Source organism: Rhinopithecus bieti, unplaced genomic scaffold, assembly GCF_001698545.2.
Source record: "Rhinopithecus bieti isolate Rb0 unplaced genomic scaffold, ASM169854v2 scaffold_16234, whole genome shotgun sequence".
NCBI lineage: Eukaryota > Metazoa > Chordata > Mammalia > Primates > Cercopithecidae > Rhinopithecus > Rhinopithecus bieti.
The window spans coordinates 3,437,412-3,465,313 of NW_016808946.1; the positions used below are offsets into that span (position 1 = coordinate 3,437,412).

General features: G+C 46.7%; 1 protein-coding gene and 1 pseudogene across 2 annotated transcripts; both read left to right on the forward strand.

Annotated features, from left to right (window-relative positions):
• On the forward strand, positions 1–27,823 carry PRAMEF10 (PRAME family member 10). 2 transcript variants are annotated; one of them, XM_017887924.1, is made up of 4 exons: positions 1–55; positions 24,944–25,255; positions 25,646–26,224; positions 27,247–27,805. In XM_017887924.1, exons 2-4 carry the CDS (start codon positions 24,969–24,971, stop codon positions 27,803–27,805), a joined length of 1,425 nt encoding a protein of 474 aa, XP_017743413.1. In that variant the 5' UTR covers positions 1–55; positions 24,944–24,968. The 2 variants fall into 2 exon arrangements, with proteins under 2 accessions (XP_017743413.1, XP_017743412.1); XM_017887923.1 differs by lacking the exon at positions 1–55 and adding an exon at positions 22,555–22,609 and having other exon boundaries at positions 27,247–27,823.
• On the forward strand, positions 12–6,724 carry LOC108539336 (PRAME family member 5-like; annotated as a pseudogene).
• Positions 27,824–27,902: the final 79 nt, after the last annotated feature.

A 27,902-nucleotide genomic window follows, 5' to 3' on the forward strand; every position in this document is an offset into this window, starting at 1 on the left:
TTACTGCTTGGTTCTTCCTGAGGTCTGAGCACCCTGCAAACTCAGTCCACATCTGGTAAGTCCCTAATTTCTGTAAGGACACTCCCATCTGACCTACAGTCAGGCGGACTGGGATGGTGCCAGTGCAGCCTACGATGGCACAGAGCTATATCCTCTCTTTTTTTTTTCTTATGAACAATTTGAAGCTTTGTATTTTTTCCTCTAAATGCAGTTTTGTCTTTATTTCAAAAAATTTGTGCTTTGGTTCATGTCATTTCAAAATTCTTGAAGGGAGCATTGACTCCTGACTCCCAACAGTTGGGAGGCCAAGGTGGGAGGATCATTTTAGCCCAGGGGTTTGAGACCAACCTGGGCAACATGGCAAAAACTCTCTACACAATTTTTTTTTGAGGGTGGGGGGATGGAGTCTCGCTGTGTTGCCCAGACTGGAGTGCAGTGGCAGGATCTCAACTCACTGCAACCTCTACTTCCCAGGTTCGAGCAACTCTCATGCCTCCAGCCTCCACCCTGAGAAGCTGGTATTACAGCCATCTGCCACCATACCTGGCTAATTTTTGTATTTTTAGTAGAGGTGGGGTTTCACCATGCTGGCCAGGTTGGTCTCGAACTCCTGACCTCAAGTAATCCACCTGCCTCGGCCTCCCAAAGTGCTGGGATTACAGCCGTGAGCCACTGGTGCTCAGCCTCTACAATTTTTTTTTTTTTAATTAGCCAGGCATGGTGGCATGCATCTGTAGTCCCAGACATTTGGGTGGCTGGTGTGGGAGAATCACTTGAGCCCAGAAGGTTGAGGCTGCAGTGAGCCATGCTCACACCACTACTGTACTCCAGCCTGGGCAACAGAGTGAGATCCTGTCCAAAAAACAAAAGCAAAAACAGAAAGAAAATCTTAACCAAACAGGATCTTTGACTTTAATTCTAAACCAATCACATCCTCTTCCACCCAAATGGAGACATGGGTGTGGGGGTGCATACCTTTAATCCCAGCTATGTGGAAGGTTGAAGCATGAGAATTGCTTGAATCTCCAAGGCAGAGGTTACAGTGAGTCAAGTTGGTGCCACTGCACTCCAGCCTGGGCGACAAAGTGAGACTCAGCTCACCCTACACCAAAAAAAAAAATTATGCCACCCAGGTGATCATTGAATACATAAAGACTTCTACTGTGTTTTCTTAGAGACTGTCTGTCATCTCTGTCTTTGTAAAACTGTTTTAACTCTGAAATATTTTGATACATTTGATGTAGCCAAGGATCTCTCAACAAAGATACTTTCAAGTTTTTTCTTTCTGTCTAATGTCAGGAAGAGATTCAACCCTTCCCTATCTCACACTCAGGACTATGAAGGACACATGTTAGTAAAACTCCATGTTTGTGGAGTGAATCAGTGAATGGGTCCTGGTCTTTTGCCCTATCCATAAATCTTTCATTTTGATGGATGAATAACTAATTAGATCAGTTAATCTGGAAAAAAGCCAAAAATCCAATCAGGATTAACTGGGTGGAGCTTAAGAAGTCTAATCAAATGTAGTTCTCTCTCTCTCTCTCTCTCTCTTTTTGAATCAAGCCTATTTCTCAGACTGGAGTGCAGTGATATAATCTCAGCTCACTGCAACTTCTGCCTCCTGGGTTCAAGCGATCCTCCTGCCTCAGCCTCCCTAGTAGCTTGGAATACAGGAGCAGACCACTGCATCTGGCTAATTTTTGCAATCTTAGTAGAGGTAGGGTTTTACCATGTTGGCCAGGCTGGTCTTGAACTCCTGACCTCAGAAGATCCACCTGCCTCAGCCTCCCAAAATGCTGAGATTACAGGTGTGAGTCACTGTGCCCAGCCAAAGTGGTTCATTTTTAATATGCGTAAGAGGTGTGTATTGGAAAATCTGTCTTGTAAATGATGCATAACAGTGTCACATAGCTTTCAAAGCTTCTCACTGAAATTTTCAATAATGAGGCTGGGGTGGAGGCTCACACCTGTAATCCAAGTACTTTGGGAGGCCAAGGCGGGTGGATTGCTTGAGTCTAGGAGTTCAAGACCAGCTTGGACAACATAGTGAAAACCACTGTCTTTGTAACAAATGTAAAGTCAAAAAATGGAAGATTATCTGGGTGTGGTGATGCATACCTGTGGGCCCAGCTACTTGGGAGGCTGAGGTGGAAGAATCCTTTGAGCCTGGGAGGTCAAGGCTGCACTGAGCCAAGACCCCACCACTGCACTGCAGGCTGTGTGACAGAGCCAGACCCTGTCAGAAAGAGAGAGAGGGAGATAGAGAGAGAATGAGAGAGAAGAGAGGGAGGGACGGGAAGAAGACAAGAAGGAAAGAAGGGGGGGAAGAAAGAAAGAAGGGAGGGAGAGAGGGAAAGAAGGAAAGAAGAAAGAGAGAGAAAGAGAAAGAAAGCTTAAATAATGAAAAGAAAACAAAGAGAACCCATTCTAGGGATGTCCCATGAATGTTCCCAACCAGCTTATTTGTAGGCACTGAGAATGTAGGCATGTAGGCTTGTGACCCTCCCATTCCCATTGTTTTAGAAGCTTGAGTAATTAGAAATTTCCCCCAAAGGTGGGAGGGGTTAGTTTTCAGGCTCCTCCATGCTCACTACTCACTGGATGGAGCACTGGATAGAGAGGAAGGGCTAGTGTGGGTCCTGCCTCCTCACTGCTTGGGAGACGCTCATGCTGATGCAGCAGAGGCAGAACGCTGGCTTTATGGCCGCTGAATACAGAGAATTGGAGTAAACTGAGGACTCTTTCACTATTGCCAAAGCAGTGTCTTTGGCCCTGGGAGAAGATGAGATTGCAGGGGCTTAGCCTGAGAGTGATGCCTTTTCTCTGGACTTGTCCTGTGGAACTTTTCCTTGCAGATTGGTGAAGATGAGCATCCGGGCTCCACCCAGGCTTCTGGAGCTGGCGGGGCGGAGCCTGCTGAGGAACCAGGCCTTGGCCATCTCCGCCCTGGAGGAGCTGCCCATGGAACTTTTTCCCCGCCTGTTCATGGAGGCCTTCAGCAGGAGGCACTGTGAGACCCTGAAACTGATGGTGCAGGCCTGGCCCTTCCGCCGCCTTCCTCTGAGGCCTCTGATAAAGATGGGTTGTCTGGAGACCTTCCAAGCTGTGCTCGGTGGGCTTGATGCACTGCTTACCCAGGGGGTTCATCTCAGGTGAGGTGGCCCAGGTGGGCTGGTGTGGAGGGCCCAGGTGTCCAGAGAAGGAACAGCTGGGTCATGAGGAGTGGGGACGCCCAAGGGGGGATGGTGCTGATGAGGAAGCTGAGAGGCCTTGGCCATTGCCCAGCTCCTCAGGGAAAGGACTGCTCACCACCCAGGGTCCATGGAGGTCACAGGAACCTCTCCTCTAGTGGCACTGAAAGTCACCACGAAAAGTGAGGACTAGGCTGGGCACAGTGGCTCATAACATAATCCCAGCACATTGGAAGGCTGAGGTCAAGAGTTTGAGACCAGCCTGTCCAACATGGTAAAACCCCGACTCTACTAAAATGCAAAATTAGCTGGGCATGGTGGCAGGTTCCTGTAATCCCAGCTACTTGCGAGGTTGAGGCAGGAGAACTGTTTGAACTGGGAAAGTGGAGGTTGCAGTGAGCCAAGATCGCACCACTGCACTCCAGCCTGGGCAAAAGAGGAAGACTTCACCTAAAAAAAAAAAAAAAAAAATGTGGAAGTGGGCAGGTTCTGGGGAAAAACAGGATGGAAAAGATCAGAGAGAGGGAAAGAAGCAGGGAGGGAGGCAGCTGGCTATCCGGATGGGCAGTATAAGTACGGAAGGATCCTGTACATTCTCAGGCCTCGCCTCTATTTTCCCAACAGCAGTGAAGCTCACAGTGCGGGATTTACAGGATGTCAGTGTAGAACTTCTGGATGGTTTGGTCTGATTCAGGCCCATGGGGTTCCCAAGCCATGAGGATCAGAAAAACCAGCAGGACTGCCAAGCATGAGAGGACAGCAGCCCTTCACTGTGTTCATAGACCTGGGCCCCAGACAGGACTCTGATAATACCCACCTGCCTCCTTTGTGGGTCAACAGAGGAAGGTTTACTACACCTGGCTGTAAAGAAGCTATGAGAATTTTGAATGCCTTCCACAAATCATGGAACATCCTGAAAATGGTGAACCCTGGACTGTATCCAGGAGGGAAGTGAATTACGGCACATGGATACTGCCCATCCTGACACAGTTTACCCCATACCTGGGCCGGATGAGGAATCTTCGCAAGCTCATTCTCTGCCACATGGATGTCTCTCGCTACGTTTCAGCAGAGCAGAAGAAGCAGATTGTTACCCAGTTCACCTCTCAGTTCCTCAAGCTGCGCTGCCTCCAAAAGCTTCATATGAACTCTGTTTCTTTCCTCGAAGGCCACCTGGACCAGCTGCTCAGGTGAGGGAGGGTGGTGAGCTTTCTCTGCAGACCACAGCAGAGCCTATGTTACAATAAACGCTAGTGGGCGTCTACTGTGAGCCAGCCTTTGAGGATGTAACAGTGAAGGGGACACTAGAATGTCCATGTATTGTCCTCTTGCCGGCTCTGTTCTGAAATGGGTATTACACAACCATCCCAATAGTGGCAGAGGTATCAGCTAGGGGAGATGTTATAGAGAGGCTGCCATGCTAGGAAGCTAACTGCTGGAGGGTTCAGATCTAGTGAGGATGCCTTTCCGAATTCTTCCTGAGGATGTGTGTCTAAGTTAAGATGATGAAAAATAGGCCAGGGATGGTGGCTCATGCCTGCAATCCTAGCACGTTGGGAGTCTGAGGCAAGAGGATAACTTCAGCCTAGGAGTTTAAGACCAGTCTGTATAACGTAGCAAGACCCTTGTCAGAAATGAATAAAAATAAAACCAAACAAGATAATTTTTTTTTTCGAGATGGAGTTCCACTTTGATCATCCAGGCTAGAGTGCATTTGTGACATCTCAGCTCCCTGCAACCCCCGCTTCCCGGGTTCAAGTGATTCTCCTGCCTCAGCCTCCTGAGTACCTGAGATTATAGGCGTGAGCCACCGCACCTGGCTAATTTTTATATTTTAAGTAGAGACAGGGTTTCACCATGTTGACCAGGCTATTCTCAAACTCCTGACCTCAGGTGATCCATCTGCCTCGGCCTCCCAAAGTGCTGGGATTATAGGCGTGAGCCACCGCGCCCAGCCAACAAGATAATTGTTAAGAAGATGATGGGAAGTGGGGAAGTGAAGTGGGCACCGAAGAGGGGATGCTCAGCAAACCTGCACATTTCAGAACATCAACTCTGTGCCCCACCGCTTGGTGAACACGAGTGATCCCATCTCTATCCCTGTTGTAATAGGTTGTTTTGAGATCCAGGTAAATTAATTACCTAGGAAATGCATGACTCGAAAAAAAAAAAAAACAAGAGGTCAGGGAGCGGCACAAAGAGTGGTGAAAGTGATAGATGGGTTTGCTGATGATACAGGCATGTCAGGGACGCCTGCAGCCTGGCCCACCCCAGCTTGATGTTGCAGGATCCTGGTCTGGGTTTGTCCCTTCTGCCTGTGTCTCCACTGAGCTCATGTGCCAGAGATGTGGTTTTTCTGCCTGGGCAGATGAGGAAAGGAGGCTTTAGGGATTCTGTGAACTTGATCCATTCCTATAAATGATGGTGAAAAGACTCAGCCTCAAATGGAATCTTTTTTTCTCTCTCCTCTCTCTCTTTTTTTTTTTTTTTTTTTTTTTGATACATGAGTCTTGCTCTGTCACCCAGGCTGGGAGTTACAATGGCATGATCTCTGATCACTGCAACCTCCACCTCCTGGGTTCAAGCGATTCTCCTGCCTCAGCCTCCCAAGTAGCTAGAATTACAGGTGCCCACCATCACACCTGGCTCATTTTTGCATTTTTAGTAGAGAAAGGGTTTTGCCATGATCACCAGGCTGGTCTCAAACTCCTAATCTCAAGTCATCCACCAGTCTCAGCCTCCCAAAGTTCTGGGATTACAGGTGTGAGTTACTGCGCTGGGCCTAAAGTGGAATTGATCTCAGTGGCAAAGCTCTTCATCACGCAGCATCCTAAGTGTTGACCATCAGACAATCAGAAAGACCCTAGGCTTGGGCAAAATGGTCTCCGTCCATCACCTTGATGTCATTCCCCACCACCCTCCACTCACCCCTACAATTCCCCAGAACTAACTTCTTGCTCTCTCTCCCCAGCTGTCTGAGGACCTCATTAAAGATCCTCGCAATAACTAACTGTGCGCTTTTGGAATCAGACTTGCGGCATCTGTCCCATTGCCCGAGTGTCAGTCAACTGAAGACCCTGGACCTGAGGGGCATCAGACTGGCCAATGTCAGCCTTGTGCCTCTCCAAGTTCTGCTAGAAAAAGTTGCAGGCACCCTTGAGTACCTGGATTTAGATAACTGTGGCATCGTAGACTCCCAAGTCAGCACCATCCTGCCTGCCCTGAGCCGCTGCTTTGAGCTCACCACCTTCAACTTCCGTAGAAATCCCGTCTCCATGGCCACCCTGGAGAACCTGCTGTGCCACACAATCAGACTCAACAACTTATGTCTGGAGCTGTATCCTGCCCCGCGGGAGAGTTATGATGCTGATGGTACTCTCTGCCGGAGCAGATTTGACCAACTTAGGGCAGAGCTGATGGGGAGAGTGAGGGACATGAGGCACCCCAAGAGAATCTTGTTCTGTACTGACTGCTACCCTGACTGTGGCGACAGGTCATTTTATGACCTGGAGGCAGATCAATGCTGCTGTTGAATACCTGCCGATTTGGTTCGCTAAGTTGAACACTTTCTTCTGGACACTTGGAAACGAAAACCTAAGTCTTAGGTACATCCTAAAGAGAGCCCAGAACCCATCGTTTCAGGCACCGGCTCTGAAAATGGGAAAGGAAAGGTGATCAAGCAGGGCCCGGACTTTGGGGAAATGTTGACTTGGATTTGATAGGACTTTGGAGACCTGTGTCCTGTAGAGTTGAAAATGGGAATCTGAATGTCTAGAGTGGAATTCAGGCTTGAGAATACATAAGGGAGTTACTCTTGCATGGATGGTTGTAAAGAAACAATCACAAATAAAGGGAAACTGAGTGGAAACTGTCTGGTGCCCTCTATTATCAAGTAGCCTGTTTTCCAGTTTAAGCCTCAGGAATCTTCAGTTAATGATGGAAAATAAAAAGGCACTGAATTGTCCAATCAATAAGATGCAGCCCCAGAAAATCAAGGCATTTAAGTGAAATTTGGTTATTTTAATCAGTTTCCCCCCATTCTTTTATTTGAGACTGTCTCACTCCTGTTGCCCAGGCTGGAGTATGGAGTGCAATGGTGCCATCTCAGCTCACTGCAACTGCCACCTTGGGTTTAAATGATCCTCCTGCCTCAGCCTTCCAAGTAGCTGGGATTACAGGCATGTGCCACCATTCCCAGCTAATTTTTGCATTTTTAGTAGAGACAGGGTTTCATCGCTATGTTGGTCAGGCTGGTCTCAAACTCCTGACTTCAGGTGATCCACCCAACTTGGCCTCCCAAAGTGCTAGGATTACATGTGTGAGCCACTGCATCTGGCTCTTTTTTGTTTGTTTTTTAAAGGTGTCGCTCTGTCACCCAGGCTAGATTGCAGTGGCACAATCATAGCTCACTGCAGCCTCAATCTCCTGGGTTCAAGTGATCCTCCCCCCTCAGCCTCCTGAGTAGCTAGGACTACAGGTGTGTGAGCCACCATGTCTGGATAATTTTTTTTAGTAGAGACAAGGTCTTGCTATCTTGCCCGGGCTGATCTGGAACTCCTAAGCTTATGATTCTCCTGCTTTGGCCTCCCAAAGTGCAGGGAGTATAGGTGTGGGCCACGATGCTTGGCCTCCTCCAGTTATTTACTTCTTTAGTAAATAACTAGGTCTGTTACCTCCTTGTTAGTTTCTGTGGCTATTCAGTGGGTTCATACTGGTGGACACTCAGGGCCTGGAACATTAGTGGGCAAGAACAGTGAGCCAACCCACAAGGAAAGCATCTTCTTCTCAGGGTCTTTCACTGCTAGCCAGATGCTGAGACCCTGGCCACTCCTTGTGAGTCTCCACATGGTTCCAGAAGCCTTAGTTGATCAAGGTCAGCTTCACTGCACAAGGAGCCACTCTATTCCTGCTGACCTGGAAGGGGATGTTTATATTGTGTATTAGCTGGGGCTTCTGGGCGGGACCAACCCTTGCTTGTTCCCCTGATGACTAGCAACCCTTCTTGAATTAAACTGGTTGTAGTCAGTAAAGACAGCCACATTTTCTTTAAGTAAAATACTAAAACTATACAGGCATGTGACACTTTTTAAATATTTCCATCTGACATTTAAAAGTTACATTTTCTGGGGAGCTAGGTCAGATCGAGGAGAGATTTTCTCATAACACCTCCCCTCTCTCACTATCAAGGAAGAGACTAGTACAGCGTGTTTTGGAATCTCACATCATCGAAGGGTGGAGAACGATCAAGTGCCTGGGGGTGATGAATGACCTTCCCTGTGCTGCGGAAGCCCGCATAACGGGCACCCAAGTGAAGGATCCTGCTAAGGATTCAGGGGCTGGTGTTGCTGTCAGGGATCTTAGCCAAGAGCCTCAGGTTCCCTGTAAAATGAGGATGATGATGTGCACCACCTTATGAGACCCTGGTAGGATCTAAAAGATGGTTCATGTTTAGGGCTTGGCATGGCATACAGTAAGCATACAGGGCTTGGCATACAGTAAGATCAATACATTTTCTTCTTTTTTCTCTTCTCAGCAGAAGTCCCAGCATTTTCCATCTTTCAATCTCACCTCCTATTCCTGATAACAGGGAGGCAAAAAGCACCCAGGGCATGCAATGGGGCTCAGCTTCTACTCTCTACCACAATTCCATCATGATTCCCCCAAACAGCAGAGCCACAGGAGCCAGAAGGGGGCAGGGTGGGCAGTTCAGGACTGGATTCATTCCTAATAAGATCAAAATTTCCAGTCCATAGGTCTCGGGTGCCACGTGTTGGTAGATCAGACTAGACGGTGTGATTTAGTGTTGCAAGGATTATATTTTATGGTATTTTTTAAATTTTACTACTATGAGCCAGGTGCGGTGGCTCATGCCTATAATTCCAGGACTTTGGGAGGCTGAGGCAGGCGGATCACCTGAGGTCAGGGGTTTGAGACCAGTCTGATCAACATGAAGAAACCCTTTCTCTACTTAAAATACAAAAAATTGCCCAGCCTGGTAGTGTATGTCTGTAATTCTAGCTACTCCAGAGGCTGAGGCAGGAGAATCGCTTGAACCTGGGAGGTGGAGGTTGCGGTGAGCTCAGATTGTGCCATTGCACTCCAGCCTGGGCAACAGTAGTGAAACTCTGTCTCAAAATACATACATAAATAAATAAATAAAAATAAAATAAAATTTATTATTATGGCCGAGCATGGTGGCTTATGCCTGTAATCCCAGTACTTTGGGAGGCCAAGGCAGGCCGAACACTTCAGGTCAGGATTTTGAGACCAGCCATGCCAACATGGTGAAACCCCATCTCTACTAAAATAGCAAAATTAGCTGGGCGTGTTGGCATTCGCCTGTAATCCCAGGTGTTCAGGAGGCTGAGGCAGGACAATCGTTTGAACCCGGGAGGCGAATGTTGCGGTGAGCCGAGATCGCGCCACTGCACTCCAGCCTGGGTGACAGAGCAAGAACAAAATATTTACTATAATATAAATACTATTTGAGTACAAATATTTGTGTTGTAATTTACATATGTGAAAGATATAGAGCTTTTAAAGAATGCAATGTGATATTTTAAGAATGGTTAATGGCCAGGCGCGGTGGCTTATGCCTGTAATCCCAGCACTTTGGGAGGCTGAGGTGGGCAGATCACAAGGTCAGGAGATCGAGACCAGGTTTCACCATGTTGCCCAGGCTGATCTTGAACTTCTGGGCTCAAGCGATCCACCTGCCTCGGCCTCCTAAAAGTGCTGGGAGTGAGCTCTTATAGGCATGAGACACCGCGCCCAACCTTCAGTTTATTTATTTATTTACTTATTTTGGAGAGGGAGTCTCACTCTGTTGCCCAGGCTGGAGTGCAGTGGTATGATCTCGGCTCACTGCATCCTCTGCCTTCAGGGTTCAAGCAATTCCTCTGTCTCAGCCTCCCGAGTAGCTGGGATTACAGGCATGCACCACCACACCTGGCTAATTTTGGTATTATTATTATTTTTTTAGTAGAGGCAGTGTTTTGTCATTTTAGCCAGGCTGGTCTCAAACCCTTGACCTCAGGTGATCCGCCCACCTCAGCTTCCCAAAAAGCTAGGACTACAGAAGTGAGCCACCATACCCAGTCTATTTTTTTTTCTTTATAGCAGTTTTAGATTCGCAGAAAAACTAAGCAGAAAGTCCAGAGTTCTCATCCACTCTCTTCCCCCTTCAATATGCAGCATCCCCACAGGATCAACACCCACACCAGCGCAGAGCATTTGGCACAGTCAATTAGCCGCATGGACACATCACTATCACCCAATGTCCACAGTTTACATGACGGATCATTGCTGGTTTTTACATTCTATGGATTTTAACAAAGGGATAATGACATGTATCCACCATTAGAGCATCATGCAGAGTAGTTTTGTTTCCCTGAAAGTCCTCTGTCCTCTTCCCATTCATCCCATTGTACTCCCAATCCCTGGCAACCACTGGGCTTTCTACTGTCTCCATAGAAAAAGGCAAAAGCCTTTTCCAGAATGTCTAACAGGATGAGTCTTTTCACATCGCCTTCTTTCACTTGTACCATAACGTGCATTTAGAAATCTCTCATGTCTTTTTATGGCTTCGTGATAGTTCACTGACTGGAGGATCAGTTTGTTTATCCCGTCACCGACTGAAGGGCAACTTGCTTACTTCCAAGTTTTGGTGATTATGAATAAAGCTGCTATAAACATCCAGGTGTGGGTTTACTCACTTCATTAAATACTCAGGAGCATGATTACTGAATTGTAGGGGTATGGTATATTTTACAAGGATTTCTTCTTTCTGACAATCTCACTTGTTCGATATTGCTGCTCAAGGTCAGGAACTTTGTCTCGATCATCCTGGGGTCCCACTGCTGAGCATGGAACCTGAAACTTGGTAGCAAATGCTGTTAACCATGTGATGCATGGAAATGTTTGTCATCCGTATAGCCACTAAATTGCTAATTTGGGGATGTCAACATTAGCTCGCTACCAATAATATAAATAAATTGGATTATGGAAAAAATTGGCCCTTGTGACACTGTGACTACTCCATGTGTGTCATGACAGTCCAGCAATTGGCCAGGTGCAGTGGCTCACATTTGTAATCCGAGCACTTTGGGAGACTGAGGCAGGTGGATCACTTCAGCTCAGGAGTTCAAGACCAGTCTGACCTACATGGTGAAACCCTTTCTCTATTAAAAATATAAAAATTTACTGGGCATGGTAGCGCTTACCTGTAGTCCAAACTACTGGGGAGACCGAGGGAGGAGAATTGCTTGAACCCAGGAGGTGGAGGATGCAGTGATCTAAGATCGTGCCACTGCACTCCAGTTTGGGCAGCGGAGCGAGGTGCCATATCAAAAATAAAAATAAAGAAAAGAAACAAAACAAAACAAAACAAAAGAAAGTCCAGCATGGTAAGAGGTACATAGAGGCACACGTGGGCGGGCTTCATTTGTTTTTCATCCTTTTGCCCTTCTCTGGACGGAATTCCCAATGCAAAACATTCCAAAAACACAGAGCAAACGTCTCTCCTATAATCTTCCCCTTATCTGAGACTCCTCTTCACGGTGTATGTGCTAGTGTCTTCCAGGCTTTTGTATGACTTGCTGTACAGAAGATCAGATCAAATGGGCACGTCCCTAAAAAGTGGTGACTTGCCAGATCTGGACTCACTTTGCAGGGTGCTGGGACCTCTCCGAGAACCAAGCGGTAGCTCCAGGCGCCAGGGCTGCGGGCTCTTCTGTGCATCTTCAGGAGCTTTTATTGACTTTTCTCAGCACAACCCCCTTCTCAATGACCAACTTCCAATCCGAAAATGACATCCTACTAGATCCGGAACTGCCACCCAGTTAACCCTGCTTGATATTAAGTGATTAAATTAGATATGGATTTATGAAAGGGAAGGAATTAATAATAGGATGAAGGTCTAAATCTTAAAACTCAGTGTGTATTCATTCCTCTCCATAAATACTGGTAGAAGTTTGGACTAATTGTGAACTTCATAGTGACAGCCAGTAAGGCTTAAGCTGTTTCTGTTAGTAGTGATGGTGGTGTGATGTTTCTGACACCTTAGAAAGAAAATGTATATATATATATATACATGGTATCTTTATTGGAAAACTTTTGGCCATATCAAAAGTATTAAAACACTTCAGAGATAAAAAGCTTTACGAATACAGTGATGTCAGCCCTACAAAACACAATAAAAATCTCAGTGTATCCACTGGTCACCTGGGTTTTGTGCTACCTAACATGGTAGACCATATGCCCATCCGGGTGGAAGACAGGAACTACTGAGGGCGTAATTTATCTCAAGGCTAAGGTCAAGGCTTCACTAAAAGACATCAGGCCTACATTACAAAGTGAGGTGGGGGCTGGGCCAGACTGGACTGAGTGTTCTAACGGGACCCTGGGAGAGAACCAAGACAACATAAAACATGGCAGGTATTTTGAGGGCGTCTAGACAAAAGGATTGAAAGGCTTTTTTCTAGATTAAGTTTAAAAATTTAAAGATCAGCCAGGCACGGTGGCTCAAGCCTGTAATCCCAGCACTTTGGGAGGCCGAGACGGGCGGATCACGAGGTCAGGAGATCGAGACCATCCTGGCTAACACGGTGAAACCCCATCTCTACAAATACAAATTTTGTAAAAATACAAAAAATTAGCCGGGCGAGGTGGCGGGTGCCTGTAGTCCCAGCTACTCGGGAGGCTGAGGCAGGAGAATGGCGGGAACCCGGGAGGCGGAGCTTGCAGTGAGCTGAGATCCGGCCACTGCACTCCAGCCTGGGCGACAGAGCGAGACTCCGTCTCAAAAAAAAAAAAAAAAAAATTTAAAGATCATAATTACAAAAGAGATAACACAGAGTCTTAAAACATCATATTGTCTCTGAGGGCAGAGAGGGCAGAGACAGTCTTAGCTCCTACTGGAAGGTGAAGCATCATCACTCACAAACATGATGGGCTTCCCTCAGAATACCAGGAGACTGAATCTGAGTGTGTGAGCTGGGGCAGAGCCCAGAGAGGAGCAGTGTGGTCAGACGTAAAGAGGGAGACTTTTCAATCTGGAAGCATGGATGGTGGAAGCGCTGTATCTGCAGAATTCAGGAAGAAATGAACTCCTTGGGGGAATCCTGCACCATCCCCAGGACCCCAGTGAGAATCCTGCACTTTGGGGGATCTTTCTATCGTGTTCTGGTTGCCTGTGCTTCTGAAGGTACTGCTCTGCTGTCCAGGTCAGAGCAGCCTTCGGAGCCCACCTGAAGGGACGGCCTGACCTCAATTCCACTCACAGAATTTCTACTGAGACTCCAAATCTTCTCCAGGCTTTTGATCGGGATCTCTAAAATATTTCTAAACTTCTGTTTTCCTCCCTCAGCCTGAGCTGTTGGGGAAGCTGAGTCCGCTGCTTCCTGGAAATGTCAGCAGATCTCTCCTGCACCCAAGAGTATGGCCACAAACAGTGCTAAGACACACTCTCCCTGGAATCAGCAGTGACTCATCTGTTCTCCCCAAATTCTACTGAGCTATTTGGGTGCACACAGCAAGGCACAAAGCAGGGAGCTCCCCAGATGCTATTCTGGTCCTAAAGAGGCACCAGGAACCAATGGAGGGGAACCTTGTCTACCTCGCACAGGAACAGCTCACTCCTCTGGTTTTCCTAGAAGTGCCAAGCTGTTGGTAGAGCCTGGGACAGGTCCTGGTGCAGGGGCCATCCCTTCCAGGATCACCTTGCCCAGCCTTACAGCTGAGGAGGCTGCACCTGGAATGCAGTAAGTCTGTTTCTGAGTCAGGGATTTCTTTGCCTGTGGTGTTCGCCCTCACCACGTTTCTAACAGTAGAAATCACTGTTCAGGCCATGCTGGACTCCTCTAGTCCTCAAGAGGGTCACATTCCAGATTGCATTTGTGACTGTCTTTTCCGAGACCCGGAGTGGCCCCTCATTTTTTCTCCAATAAAGATCTGAGGAGAAGGTCACTCTGAGAGCAGACAGTGGATGCCTAGGAAGGTGCTTGTAGCAGCCCGGGGTAGGGGAAGTCTGGGAACTCGTTGCAGGCTGGATGGAGCCAGGGGGAATAAGGAAAAGAACAGGGTCCAGGAAGGGAGTGGCCAGGAGGAGCTGATGGGGGCCAGAGTAAGTGCAGAGGAGAGAGATGGCAGCAGGGTTGGGGGCCAGATTCTCTGGATTTCACAGAACAGCATCTCTGATAAGCTGCGGACTTGTGTCTCAAAGGACCTGAGCCTGGATGTGGGGCTGTGAGTTTCCAAGGCCCTTTGATTTTGCCCTGGTCTACATGAGGTTCCAGTGGCTGCCCTGTCTCACCCCAGGGTCAGAGAGTCAGGCTATCAGGGAGATCTGGGGAGAGAGAGTCAGTAGCAAGCATCCACCCCAGATGCAAACACAAGGGACCTGGCCTTGGTGTGAGGCCAGGGGAAGGGAGGTACGTTGGATATGGTGCAATTCTGTCTCTACACTTGCCACAGCCTCACAGGACTGTGAGAATTGAACTTTGCAGGAGGGAGTGAGGTAGAATGGGGTCTGGACTGGAGTCTCTGTCATCCAAGTGACCCCGTATCTACTCCTGCAAACCAGGTGAAGGTCTTCCTAGATGTAAGTCAAACCAGGGTCTATCAGGCTGCCTGGCACTTTCCGGTGAATCTAGAAGGAGCACAGTGATCCTTGGTCAAAACTATCTTGCACTGTCCAGGACTGAGGATTTTCAGGTGGCCCTGGAGGGGGAGACTGTGGGGAAAAACCACAGAGAAGATTTTGGCACATTTGAAACTCTTGACACCGAGTGCCTCCCCTTCTTATCAGTCAGGCATGGTGGTAGGAGAATTGCTTGAACCCGGGAGGTGGAGGTTGCGGTGAGCTGAGATCGCGCCACTGCGCTCCAGCCTGGGTGGGCAACAAGAGCGAAACTCTCTCAAAAAACAAAACAAATGAACAAAAAAACATGAAACAAACAAACAAAAAAAACTTTGACTGAGTGTCTGGGATACCCACAGTGCGTAGCCTCTTTCTGCAGCCAGGGCGTCCGGAGGAGTGTTCAGCCCTGAGCAGAGAGGAGGTCCTGGGGTGGGTGGCTCCTCTCTCCGGGCAGGTTGTTCCATCATCACCACAGCCCTCAGTAGAGAGGAGGCCCTGGGGTGGGCTGCTGCTCTCTCCAGGAAAGTCATTTCATCATCTCCACAGCTCTCAGGAGAGAAAAGGCCCCAGAGGGGTTACTTCTCTGCAGGAAAATCATCCCAAGAGTGGGTAGTTTCTCTGCCGCTGCTCATCCTGATGTTCTCCCTGAGTCTGGGGCTTTTCTTGGGCATCATGGGGGAGGAAGTATGTGCTGCTTGGGTCATAGGTAGCTATGGGCAGGCACAGATAAGGCACCACATGTTCCCATTTCTTTGTGTTAGCAACATTCCAATTCCACTGTTTTAAATCTGTAGAAATTTATTATGAACTATTGTTAACTTGAGTTGCCCTATGGTGCTACTGAACCCTAGATCTTATTCCTATCTGTGTTTTTGTTCCCATTAACCATGCCCTTATTCTCCATTTCCCCAGCACCCTTCCTAGCTTCTGATAACCATCATTTTACTATTTTTAAGTTTCGTGTTTTTTAATTCCCAAATATGAGTGAGAACATGCCATGTTTGTCTTTCTGTATCTGGTTTACTTCACTTAACACCCTCCAGTTCCACACATGTTGCTGCAGATGACAGGATTTCATTCAGGTTTATGGCTGAATGATATTCTATTGTGTCTATTCACCACATTTTCTTGATCCATTCATCTGTTGATGGACACTTAGGTTGATTCCATATTTTGGCTATTGTGGATAGTGCTGCAATAAATAGGGGAGTGCAGGCCGGGTGCAGTGGCTCACACATTTAATCCCAGAACTTTGGGAGGCTGAGGCAGGTGGATAACTTGAGGTTAGGAGTTTGAGAACAGCCTGACCAGCATGGTAGTGTAGATATCTCCTGGATATCTATCTTTCTTTCTTTCTTTCTTTCTTTCTTTCTTTCTTTCTTTCTTTCTTTCTTTCTTTCTTTCTTTTTTGATATATATCCAGCAGTGTGATTTATGGTTCATACGGTAATCCTATTTTCATTTTTTGGAGTAAACTCCATACTGTTTTCCATACTACCTGTACTAATTTGCACAACTACCAATGGTGTACCAGGGTTCTCATTTCTCCGTATCCTCCCTAGCATCCACAATTTTCTGTTGTTTTTTTATTTTTATTTTTCCCGAGACAGGGTTTTGCAATGTTGCCCAGGTTGGTTTTGAACTTCTGGCCTCAAGAGATCCTCCCACCTTAGCCGCTCGAAGTGCTGGGATTATAGGTGATTCACTGCACCCGATCTACTGAGTAAATTAGAATCCTTGCAGGAGGCTGTGACTCTGGGTTACCTGATTTGTATCAGCTGACACACATGTATTAGGATCTGAGAAAGCCTAAAAATGAATGACTACATCATCCCCTAAGAGGCTACTTCTAGAGATGACCCAAAAGGTGCAGGAATTCCCACTGCCTTCCCATGAAAGATTGACTGGTCCATTGTTATTTACTTATTTGTTTTTTCTGAGACAGGATCTCTCTCTGTCACCTGGGCTGGAGTGTTGTGGTGTGATCATAGTTCACTGCAGCCTCAACCTCCTGGGCTCAAGCAATCTTCCCACTCAGCCTCCTGAGTAGCTGAGACCACAGATGCACAAAACCACAGCTGGCTGAATTTTTGTATTTTTATAGAGATAGAGCCTCACTCTGTTGGCTAGGCTGGTCTCTAACACCTGGCCCAAGTGATCCTCCTGTCTCGGCCTCCAAAAGTGCTGGGATTAGACTTGAGTCACCACCTTTGGCCAACTGGTTTATTATTGAATCACGTGAACCAAAGACAGATGTGTCAGTTTTTTATTCCAAGTCTAGAATGGTAATTTCCTTTGTAAAACATTCTGGTCTTATAATAACACCTAGGGAGTATCTCCTGCTAGAACTTGAAGGGCTCAGACAACTTTACTCATTAATGGACTTCAACCACAGCTTGGTGACCTGATTGCAAAACATAACATGATAAGTTACTAGGCCGGGCACTTTGGTAGGCCAAGGTGGGTGGCTCATTTGAGGTCAGGAGTTCGAGACCAGCCTGACTAACATGGTGAAATCCCATCTCTACTAAAAGTACAAAAGGCCGGGCATGGTGGCTCACGCTTGTAATCCCAGCACTTTGGGAGGCCGAGGCGGGTGGATCGTGAGGTCAGGAGTTCAAGAGCAGCCTGGTCAATATAGTGAAACCCCATCTTTACTAAAAATACAATAATTCCCGGGGATGCGGGGGCACACGCCTGTAATTCCAGCTACTTGGGAAGTTGAGGCAGGAGAATCGTTTGAACACAGGAGGCGGAGGTTGCAGTGAGCCTCGATCGCTATACTGTACTCCAGCCAGGGCGACAGAGGGAGACTCTGTCTAAAAAAAAAAAAAAAAAAAAAAACAGTTACTGATATGGCTGAATTCGTCACCATAGGTGAATATTTTAAGAGTTCTAGATCATAAAAGCATCCAATGCTGAAAGAAAAGAACGCAAAGGATAATAAAGTCTTTGCAACTAAAACAGCTGGAGGGACAAGAGCAAGGGGAGCTCCCCTTAGTATTAAAACTCAAATTCAGTTCGTTTTAAACAGGCAAACCCTGCTTGAGTTGCCTGCCACCTTTGAAACAGTCAGGCCATTGGAATGAAAGTTCTCCACCTTTGCACCAGGTCTATTTTGGACCTAACCTTTTTCTCTCAGACATTGTTCACATTAGAGGACATTTCTTTTTTTTTTTTTGGGTGGAGTTTCATTGTTGTTGCCCAGGCTGGAGTGCAATGGTGCGATCTCGACTCCCTGCAACCTCCACCTCCCGGATTCAAGTGATTCTCCTGCTTCAGCCTCCCAAATAGCTGGGATTACAGGCATGTGCCCCACGGCTGGCTAATTTTGTGTTTTTAGTAGAGACAGAGTTTCTCCATGTTGGTCAGTCTGGTCTGGTACTCCCAACCTCAGGTTATCATCCTGCCTGGGTCTCCCAAAGTGATGGGATTACAGGCTTCAGCCACCACACCTGGCTAGAGGACATTTCTGATGGCTCCATATTGATGCAATTTCAAATAACTCTCTGGTAAATTATTTTCTATAATACCCTTAAATAAAAACGGAGAAGCTGAGATCCAGATCAATGCAGACTTAGGTACAGAGTTGGTGGATACCAGGGCTGCCATATCCAGTTGACACCCCAACCCAATATATCAGCAAACCCCTGGGAGGAAGGAAAATATTTCTGAGGAGGGGTTTCACATGAAGTTCAGAAAATTCCTGTGTTTGAAGCAGGCCAAATGACATTTGGACCATTTTAGGAAAGTATGCCTTTTACTAAGTGACAACACGGGGATGAGATTTGCTTTCTAAGTTAAGGTGATGCGTAAAGCTTTCTTTGGAGGGAGAGAAAACCCTGGAGTTTCCTGACCTTCCTTAACCTGAACTGCTTGGTTCCCTAGAAGCAGAAATTCATCATATTGGAACCCAAACTTACGTCAACCTTGACCTTCATGAAGCACTCACGTGTTTCTGCTCTTCTTCCTTATGTGATGTAGAAGGTATTAAAAGTGATGAGTTTAGCCTGGGCACTGTGGTTCATGCCTGTAATCCCAGCAATTTCAGAGGCCGAGGTGGGTGAATCACCTGTGGTCAGGAGTTCCAGACAAGCCTGGGCAACATGGTGAAACTCTCTCTCTACTGAAAAAACAAAAATTAGCTGTGTGTGGTGGCCTGCGCCTGTAATTCCAGCTAACCGGGAGACTGAGACAGGAGAAACGCTTGAACCGGAAGGTGGAGGTTGTAGTGAGCCAAGATCGTGCCATTGCCCTCCAGCCTGGAAAACAAGAGTGAAACTCTATCTCAAAATAAATAAATAAATAAATATATTAGAAATAAATAAATAAATAAATGCTTTAAAGAAAAAAGAAATAAACTTTACCTACAAGTTTCATAGGCAATTGAATGCCTATTAAATTTTGATGCAAACAGGCCAGGCGTGGTGGCTCATGCCTGTAATCCCAGCACTTTGGGAGGCCGAGGCAGGCAGATCACGAGGTCAGGAGGTGGAGACCATCCCAGCTAACACGGTGAAACCCTGTCTTTACTAAAAATATTAAAAAATAGCCGGGTGTAGTGGCATGCACCTGTAGTCCCAGCTTTTCAGGAAGCTAAGGCAGGAAAATCTCTTGAACTGGGGAGGCAGAGGTTGCAGTGAGCCGAGATCGTGCCACTGCACTCCAGCCAGGTGACAGAGTGAGACTCCATCTCAAAAAATAAATAAATAAATAAATAAATAAATAAATAAATAAAGTAAATAAATCTATTGTAACGTGAACCAACATTTTTCAACTTGTAGACTAACATCTTACAAAATCCTTTTCTTGTCACCTTCAAATCTCCATTTCAAATGCTACACTCTGCATAACTCTACCACTTTGTTGCTGTTTACTGATAATGGAGAAGACCATACTTGTATGTGTGGCATCAGAACTACTGACTCCTCCTATTGATGCTTAAGATATCCATTACACAAACCTGGATTCATACTTTTTGTTGATAGATCTTATGCCAAAATGTAGGAGAAAATGCCAAGCAGGAAATGCTATCACTTCTGAAGATGAATTCATAGAGATGGAAATTGAGAATTTATTTTTCCGCCTTTGTTTTTGTTTCTTGCTTGTTTGTTTGTGTTTGTTTGTTTGTTTTGAGATGGAGTCTCGCTCTGTCACAAAGTTGGAGTGCAGTGGCACGATCTTGGCTCACTGCAACTTCCTGCCCCTGGGTTCAAGCGATTCTCCTGCCTCAGCCTCTCAAATAGCTAGGACTATGGGTGGGCGCCACCATGCCCAGCTAATTTTTGTATTTTTTGTATAACAAACTTCCTATCAGTTTGTTTTGTAATTTTCTTTTGTTTTATTAACCTGGCAAGGCTCAAATAGAGTTGAGGTTTGGTTTTGTTTTTTTTCCATTGGAAGGTACAATACAGAGGTTACGATCATTGGCTTTAGATGACAACATAACAGGCTAAAACATTTTCCTTGCAAGAAAACCAGCAAAACTTCATGATCAGAAGCAAATCAGTGTACTTCTCACTGTCAGTGGGTGAAGCCTCCATCAATACTTGTAGAGTTTGAGCCACTCATGAACTCCCAGTCAAATTCTTTACTCAGGGACAGGATGTAAGGCAATCATAAGACCTTCCACAGGTGGTTAATTTGGAAGCCTGCCCAATGTGACATGCAAGTTTTCACTGGCAATATGCAGGCGCAGATATGACAAAGAATAATCATGACCTTCATATCACCCCAGCCATTGAGGAATGGGATCCTTTTGACCCATTCTCTCCATAAAACCAGGTTACTCACCTTCTGTGGCAACAAAATAAATGGTCTACTTTACAGAGAAGGAGACTCTGGAAAAAACAAAAAGATGCTTATTATGAAATAAGCAAAGGGATGGGAATAGATGTGAGATTATTCGGGGAGATAAAGGAAGATGGAAAGTTTTGAAATGAAAAATAAAGAGGATTCTATATATTGTTTTGAAAGACTCATCCTTAGTCATAAGGATCAAAACCAAAGGGGCATCAGTGCAATGTTGGATAGATTCCTCCTCCACCCACTCAGTAACCCCCAACATGTTTACCAAGTCTTGGTTCACTCCCAGGATCCCATTAAAAACCCAGCTCAACCCTGACTAGCCTCGACCCTCACTTCCGTTTGTAATTTCGACAAGACTTTACTACAGGACCATCAGGTTCCTATGCCTGCAGCACAGTAGCTTACCAATATTCTGAGACAGCAGGGTTTGCAGCACAGAGTTTAATGATCACAGGGTGTCTGAATGAGAAGCTAGGAGGAGATCCTCAAATTCATCTCCCCTAGAAGTACTGAGGGTTTCCAGTGGATCCTGGATAGCAAGGGGCTGGAAAGTTGGTGTAGTGGTAAGAGGGATGAAGTCATCAGGATGTAGAAACTGCATTCTTTGGTGAGTTGGTGCCTTGCAGGGCCCTTCAGATCAGCTGGCATCAGTAGTTTCACTGACAGCAGAACCTGAAGGAATATCTCAGATGAAAAAGTTAATGTTTTACGATGCTTAAATTGTTGTCTGCAGGGCAGTTAAGGGGAACTGTATTCTAAGGTCTACATGATCTTGGGACAGCAGGCTGCCAACAACCATAAGGAAGCAGGTCAGAGAGCAAGCTGACCTCATGATGAATGCTGAATACGCAGCAAGCTTGGTTTATTTTTGTTTCTCCCCCTCCCTTCTTCATCGATCAAATTTATCAAGTTTATAGGTATGCTTTCAGTTTCTTCCAGAGAAGACTTAACCTAAGCCCTGAGACTACTCATGCCCTCAATGGCACCTCTCTTCCATGAGAACGACAGTATAATCTGCTACCTTAGGTGATCTAAAACCTACAAGACCATTCGATACATGGAGATTTTTATTTTTATTTTGCAGGGCATGACTCCTCTGTTTTTATAAAGCTTTTTGTAAGTATACAGCATTTTTATAATTTTGATGTGGCCAAAGATCTCCCAACAACACTACTTTCAGATTTTATTTTTCTGTCTAATGTCCGGAACAGCTCAAACCCTTCCCTGCCTCACACTCAGGACTATGAAGGTGACATATTAGTAAAAGTCCATCAGTGTTTGTGGAGTTCATGAATGAATGAGTTCATGTTTATTTTGTTTGTTTGTTTTGTTTTGTTTTTTGACAGAGTCTCCCTCTGTCACCAAGACTAGAGTGCAATGGCACAATTTTGGCTCACTGAAACTATTGCCTACTGGGTTCAAGTGATTATCCTGCTTCAGCCTCCCAAGTAGCTGGGTTACAGGCACCTGCCATCATGCCCGGCTAATTTTTGAAGTTTCGTAGGTACAGGGTTTCACGTTGTTGGCCTGGCTGGTCTTGAACACCTGAACTCAGGTGATCTACCCGCTTTGTCCTTCCAAAGAGTTGGGATTACAGGTGTGAGCCACCTCGCCCGGCCTTGAATGAATGAATTCTTGACTTCCACCTTATCCCTAACACTGTCAATTTCTTGATTCATGAAATGAATATGGATATCTGATATGAACGGATATCTGATTCAATTCATTAATCTGGGGAGAGCCAAAAACCCAATCAGGATTAACTGGGTGGAACTTCAGAAATGCAATCAGATATCACTTTTTGACTGGAAGCTAGCAGTGGATACGTGGAGGGGCGTGGGTGGGAGTTGTGATTAGAAAGGTCAATAAAAGCTTCCGAAGACCCACAGGAGAGACCCAAAGTCTTCAAGCCTGGAGTTACTGCTCGGTTCTTCCTGAGGTCTGAGCACCCTGCAAACTCAGTCCACATCTGGTAAGTCCCTAATTTCTGTAATGACACTCCCATCTGACCTACAGTCAGCCCATCTGGGATGGTGACAGTGCAGCCTACGATGGCATAGAGCAATATCTATCTTTTGTTTTTTCATATGAACAATTCGAAACTTTGAATTTTTTCTTCTAAATGCAGTTTTGTCTTTATTTCAAAAACTGTGATTGTGCTTTGGTTTATGTCATTTCATAATTCTCAATGGGAGCAGTGACTCAAGCCTGTTACCTCAACATTTGGGAGGCCAAGGTGAGAGGATCATTTGAGCCCAGGGGTTTGCGACGTAACTGGGCAACATGGCAAAAACCCATCTCTACAAAATATTATTTTTTGGAGCGGACAGATGGAGTCTCACTCTGTTGCCAAGGCTGGAGTGTAATGGCCCGATCTCAACTCACTGCAACCTCCACCTCTCAGGCTCAAGCAATTCTCATGCCTCAGCTTCCTGAGTAGCTGGTATTACATCTGTCTGCCGCCATGCCTTGCTAATTTTTGTATTTTTAGAAGGGGGGGTGGGTTTCACCATGCTGTCCAGGTTGGTCTCGAACTCCTGACCTCAAGTGATCCACCTGACTCGGCCTCTCAAAGTGCTACAATTATTACTGCTGTGAGTCAGTGGTGCTCTGCCTCTACAATTTTTTTTTTTTTTTAATTAGCCAGGCATGGTGGCATGCATCTGTATTCCCAGTTATTTGGGTGGCTGAGGTGGGAGAATCACTTGAGCCCGGAAGATTGAAGCTGCAGTGAGCCATGCTTACACCACTGCTATACTCTAGCTTAGGCAACAGATTGAGACCCTGTTTAAAAAAAACAAAAAAATCTCAACAAAAGAGGATCTTTGGCCTTAATTTTAAAGCAATCACATCCTCACTGTAACTCTTCCACCTGGATGGAGACATGGGTGTGGGGGTGCATGCCTGTAATACCAGCTACTTGAAAGGCTGAAGCATGAGAATCGCTTGAACCTGGGAGACGGAGGTTACAGGGAGCCGAGATGCTGCCACTGCACTCCAGCTTGGGTAACAAAGTGAGACTCAGCTCTCCCACACCAAAAAAACTAAATTATACCACCCAGGTGATCATTGGATACATGAAGATTTCTACTGTGTTTCCTTAGGGACTGTCATGTCTGTCTTTGTAAAACTGCTTTAACTCTGAAATATTTTGATAAATTTGATGTGGCCAAGGATCTCTCAAAAAAGATACTTTCAACTTTCTTTCTTTCTGTCTAATGTCAGGAAGAGATTCGACCCTTCTGTATCTCACACTGAGGACAATGAAGGACATAGATTAGTAAAACTCCATGTTTGTGGAGCGAATCAGTGAATGAGTCCTGGACTTTCACCTTATCCCTAAATCTTTCACTTTGGCAGATGGATATCTAATTCCATCGGTTAATCTGAAAGAAAGCCAAAATTCCAATCAGGATTAACTGGGTGGAGCTTAAGAAGTTTAATCAAATGTAGTTCTCTCTATCTGTCTCTTTTTTTAAATCTAGCCTATTTCCCAGGCTGGAGTGCAGTAGTATAATATCAGCTCACTGCAACCTCTGCCTTCTGGATTCAAGCGTTCCTCCTGCCTCAGCCTCCCTAGTAGCTTGGACTACAGGCGCACACCACTGCGCCTGGCTAATTTTTGTAATTTTAGTAGAGGTAGGGCTTTACCATGTTGGCCATGCTGGTCTCGATCTCCCGACCTCGGATGATCCACCTGCCTCTGCCTCCCAAAGTGCTGGGATTACAGGTGTGAGTCACTGCACCCAGCCAAAGTGGTTCATTTTGAATATGTGTAAGAGGTGTGTATTGGAAACATCTGTGTCTTGCGAACGATGCATAACACCACAAAGCTTCTCACTGAAATTTTCAGTAAGGAGTCTGGGCACAGGGTCAGACCTGTAATCCCAGAACTTTGGGAGTCCAAGGGGGGTGGATTGTTGAGTCTAGGAGTTCAAGACTAGCATGGACAACATAGTGAAACCCACTGTCTTTACAAAAAGTCAACAAATAATAGATTAGCTGGGCATGAGATCTGAACTTCAGAGATCCTCGGTAACATTTCCCGGTGCTATGAGTTCAGTGGAGCAGAGGCTAATAATCATGGACTAGGAAAGATCTTGCTTGCTCTTTAGAGGTTGGGACACACTATTCTTGGTACCAGAAGGGTAGAACTGTGTCTCTGTGGCCACTTACTGTAGAATGGAATTGGAGTAAACTGAGGGCTCTTTCACACATGCTGGGGAAATGACTTTGGCCCTAGAAGAAGTGGGGGTTGCAGGGGATTGGCCTGAGAAACTTGCCTTTTTGCTGGATTGTCCTCTAGAGCTTTTCCTTGCAGATTTGTCAGAATGAGCCTCCAGTCCCCATCCAGACTCCTGGAGCTGGCGGGGCAGAGCCTGCTGAGGAGCCAGTCCCTGACCATCTTCACCCTGGATGAGCTGCCCCGGGAGGTCTTCCCCCTGATGTTCACGGAGGCCTTCAGCATGAGATACTATGAGGCCCTGAAGCTGATGGTGCAGTCCTGGCCCTTCCTCCGCCTCCCTCTGGGATCCCTGATGAAGACACCTCATCTGGAGACCTTACGAGCTGTGCTGAAGGGACTCGATACACTGCTGGGCCAGAAGGTTCGGCCCAGGTGAGGTGACTCAGGTGGCCTGGTGGGAAGGGCCCAGGCATCCAGGGAAGGGACAGCTGGCTCAGGCGTGGCGGGGTTGGGGGGCTAGGGTGGCTCAGAGGCTTCTGATGGTGCCCATGAGAGGCCTTGGCCATGGCCCAGCTCCTCTGGGAAAGGACGGCTCACCACACAGGGTCCACCGAGGAAACAGGAACCTGCTTCCTCCCAGTGGAAGGTCAAGGTACTAGAAGTGGGTGCAGACAGAATCAAAGGGGGAACGGGATGGAGAAGAGACAGAAGTGGGGGAACTGAGGACAGCAGCAGCTGGCTGACGTCCTGGATGTGGAGGGAAAGCCCAGGTCAGGGGTGGGTCCTTGCTCATTCTGAGCTTTTCCCCCATGTTACTCACAGGAGGTGGAAACTTCAAGTGCTGGATTTGCGGGACACTGATGAGAATTTCTGGACCATATGGTCTGGAGCCCGGGCCCTGTCCTGCTCCCCAGAGGCCGTGAGTAAGAGGCAGACAGTGGAGGACTGCCCGAGGACGGGAGAGCGCCAGCCCTTGAAGGTGTTCATAGACGTCTGCCTAAAGGACAGTACGCTGGACGAATGCCTGAGCTACCTCTGTGGGTGGGTCCACTACAGAAGAGGTCTAGTGCACCTGTGTTGTAGTAAGGTGCGGAATTACTCAATGCCCACTTCAAGTTTCAGAAATCTATTGGAGAGGATAGACTTAGACAGTATCCAGGAGTTGGAAGTCAGGAGAAAGTGCTCTCTGAATCAAACAGGAAAGTTTGCCCCTTACCTGAGCCGGATGAGCAATCTTCACAAACTCTTTTTAGCCTTCGGTTATGACCGTGAGTTATACGTGAGCGGCCTACAACAGTTCATTCCTGACTTGGACTCTCCATTCCTCTGCCTGTCCTACCCCCAGATGCTTTATATAAGAAAGGTCAGCAATATCAAAGAGCACCTGGAGCACCTGCTCAGGTAGGAAAGGATGGTGAGCTTTCTCTGTAGACCATACCACAGACTTTTGTTCTTTTTCACAGTAAACGCTAGTGGGCATCTACTGTGTGCCAGTCACTGGTGACGTCACAGGGAATGGGAGGCTAGAATATCAACACATTATGCTGTTCAGTGCTCTATAACCTGAAGTGGGTATCACAAGACCACTCAAATAAGGGCAGAGGGATGACCTGGGGTAGTTGCGACACAGAGAGACATGTAGGGAGCTAGTAGTCAGGGGTTCAGATCTAAGGAGGGTGCATATGTGAATTCCTTTCTAGGAAGTGTGTTTAAAGTTAATATGTTGAAACTTACTCTTCATATAGAGGAGAGTGTGAAAGAAGGGAAAGTGCATCAAACGTGTCCGTTTCACAGTAGAAGCTCTGTCCTCACAGCTTAGTAAATGCCAATGATCCTGTCTCTAATTCCCTGTCTTTAAAAGATTCTATTGAACCCCAGGAAAAGTAGTTGACATGGGAAAAGCATGCTTCTTGGACAGAGGTGAGGGAGTAGGCTTGAGAGTGGTGTAAAGTGATAGGTGGTTTACAGACACAGACATGTCAGGGAACCTTTGCAGGCAGGTAGCCCTAGCTGATATCCGTAGACCTTGCTCAGCCGAGTTCTTTGTGCACATCTCTCACTGGGTTCCTCTGGCCCAGAGATGAGGTTGTCTGCTGAAAGATGAAGTGAAGAGGCTTTAAAGAGTTTGTGGCCTTGAACCAATCACACAACCAAGGGTGAAAGGAATGAGCCTAAAATGGAACTGCCCCTGAATGATCTGAGTTTTCATCAGGCAGCACCTTGCATGCGGACCATCATCTGATGATGGGAACAAACTTGTATTTGGGTGAAACAGGCTTCCCCATTGCAGGTTACCATAGCACCTGTGTTGTAGGAAAGTGCAGAATTGCTCAATGCCCACTTCAAGTTTATCATTGACATTTTTCCCACCCCCCTCCGCTAACTGGCACCGTTGCCCATAACTAACTTCTTGCTCTCCCCAGGTGCCTCAAGAACCCCTTGCGGGCCTTTATATTCTGTCATGCTTACCTAGCTGATCGGGACATGGAGTGTCTGTCTCAGTACCCAAGCCTCAGTCAGCTAAAGGAGCTGCATCTGATTCATATCCTAATGTGGACCACCAATCTTGAGCCCCTTGGAGCTCTGCTAGAGAAAGTTGCTGCTACTCTCGAGATCCTCACCTTAAAGGACTGTCACATCCAGGACTCCCAACTCAGGGTCCTCCTCCCTGCCCTGAGCCACTGCTCCCAGCTCACCACCTTCTACTTTGGTGGAAATGACACCTCCACGGATGCTCTGAAAGACCTGCTGCGTCACACAGGCGGGCTGAGCAAGTTAGGCCTGGAGTTGTATTCTGCCCCTCTGGAGAGTCTTGACCACAGGGGTCATGTCAACTGGGAGATCCTCGCCCCAATTCGGGCTGAGCTGATGCAGACGCTCAGGGAAGTCAGGCAGCCCAAGAGGATCTTTTTTGGTCCCATTCCCTGCCCTTCCTGTGGCTCATGGCCATCTGAGAAAGTGGACTTCCATCTTTGCTCCTAGGGAAGAGCTGGTTAGTGGAATGGATAAGCTTTCTTCTGGACCCTTGGACACTGAAATCTAGGACATAGGTGCTTTTTTTTTTTTTTTTTTTTTTTTT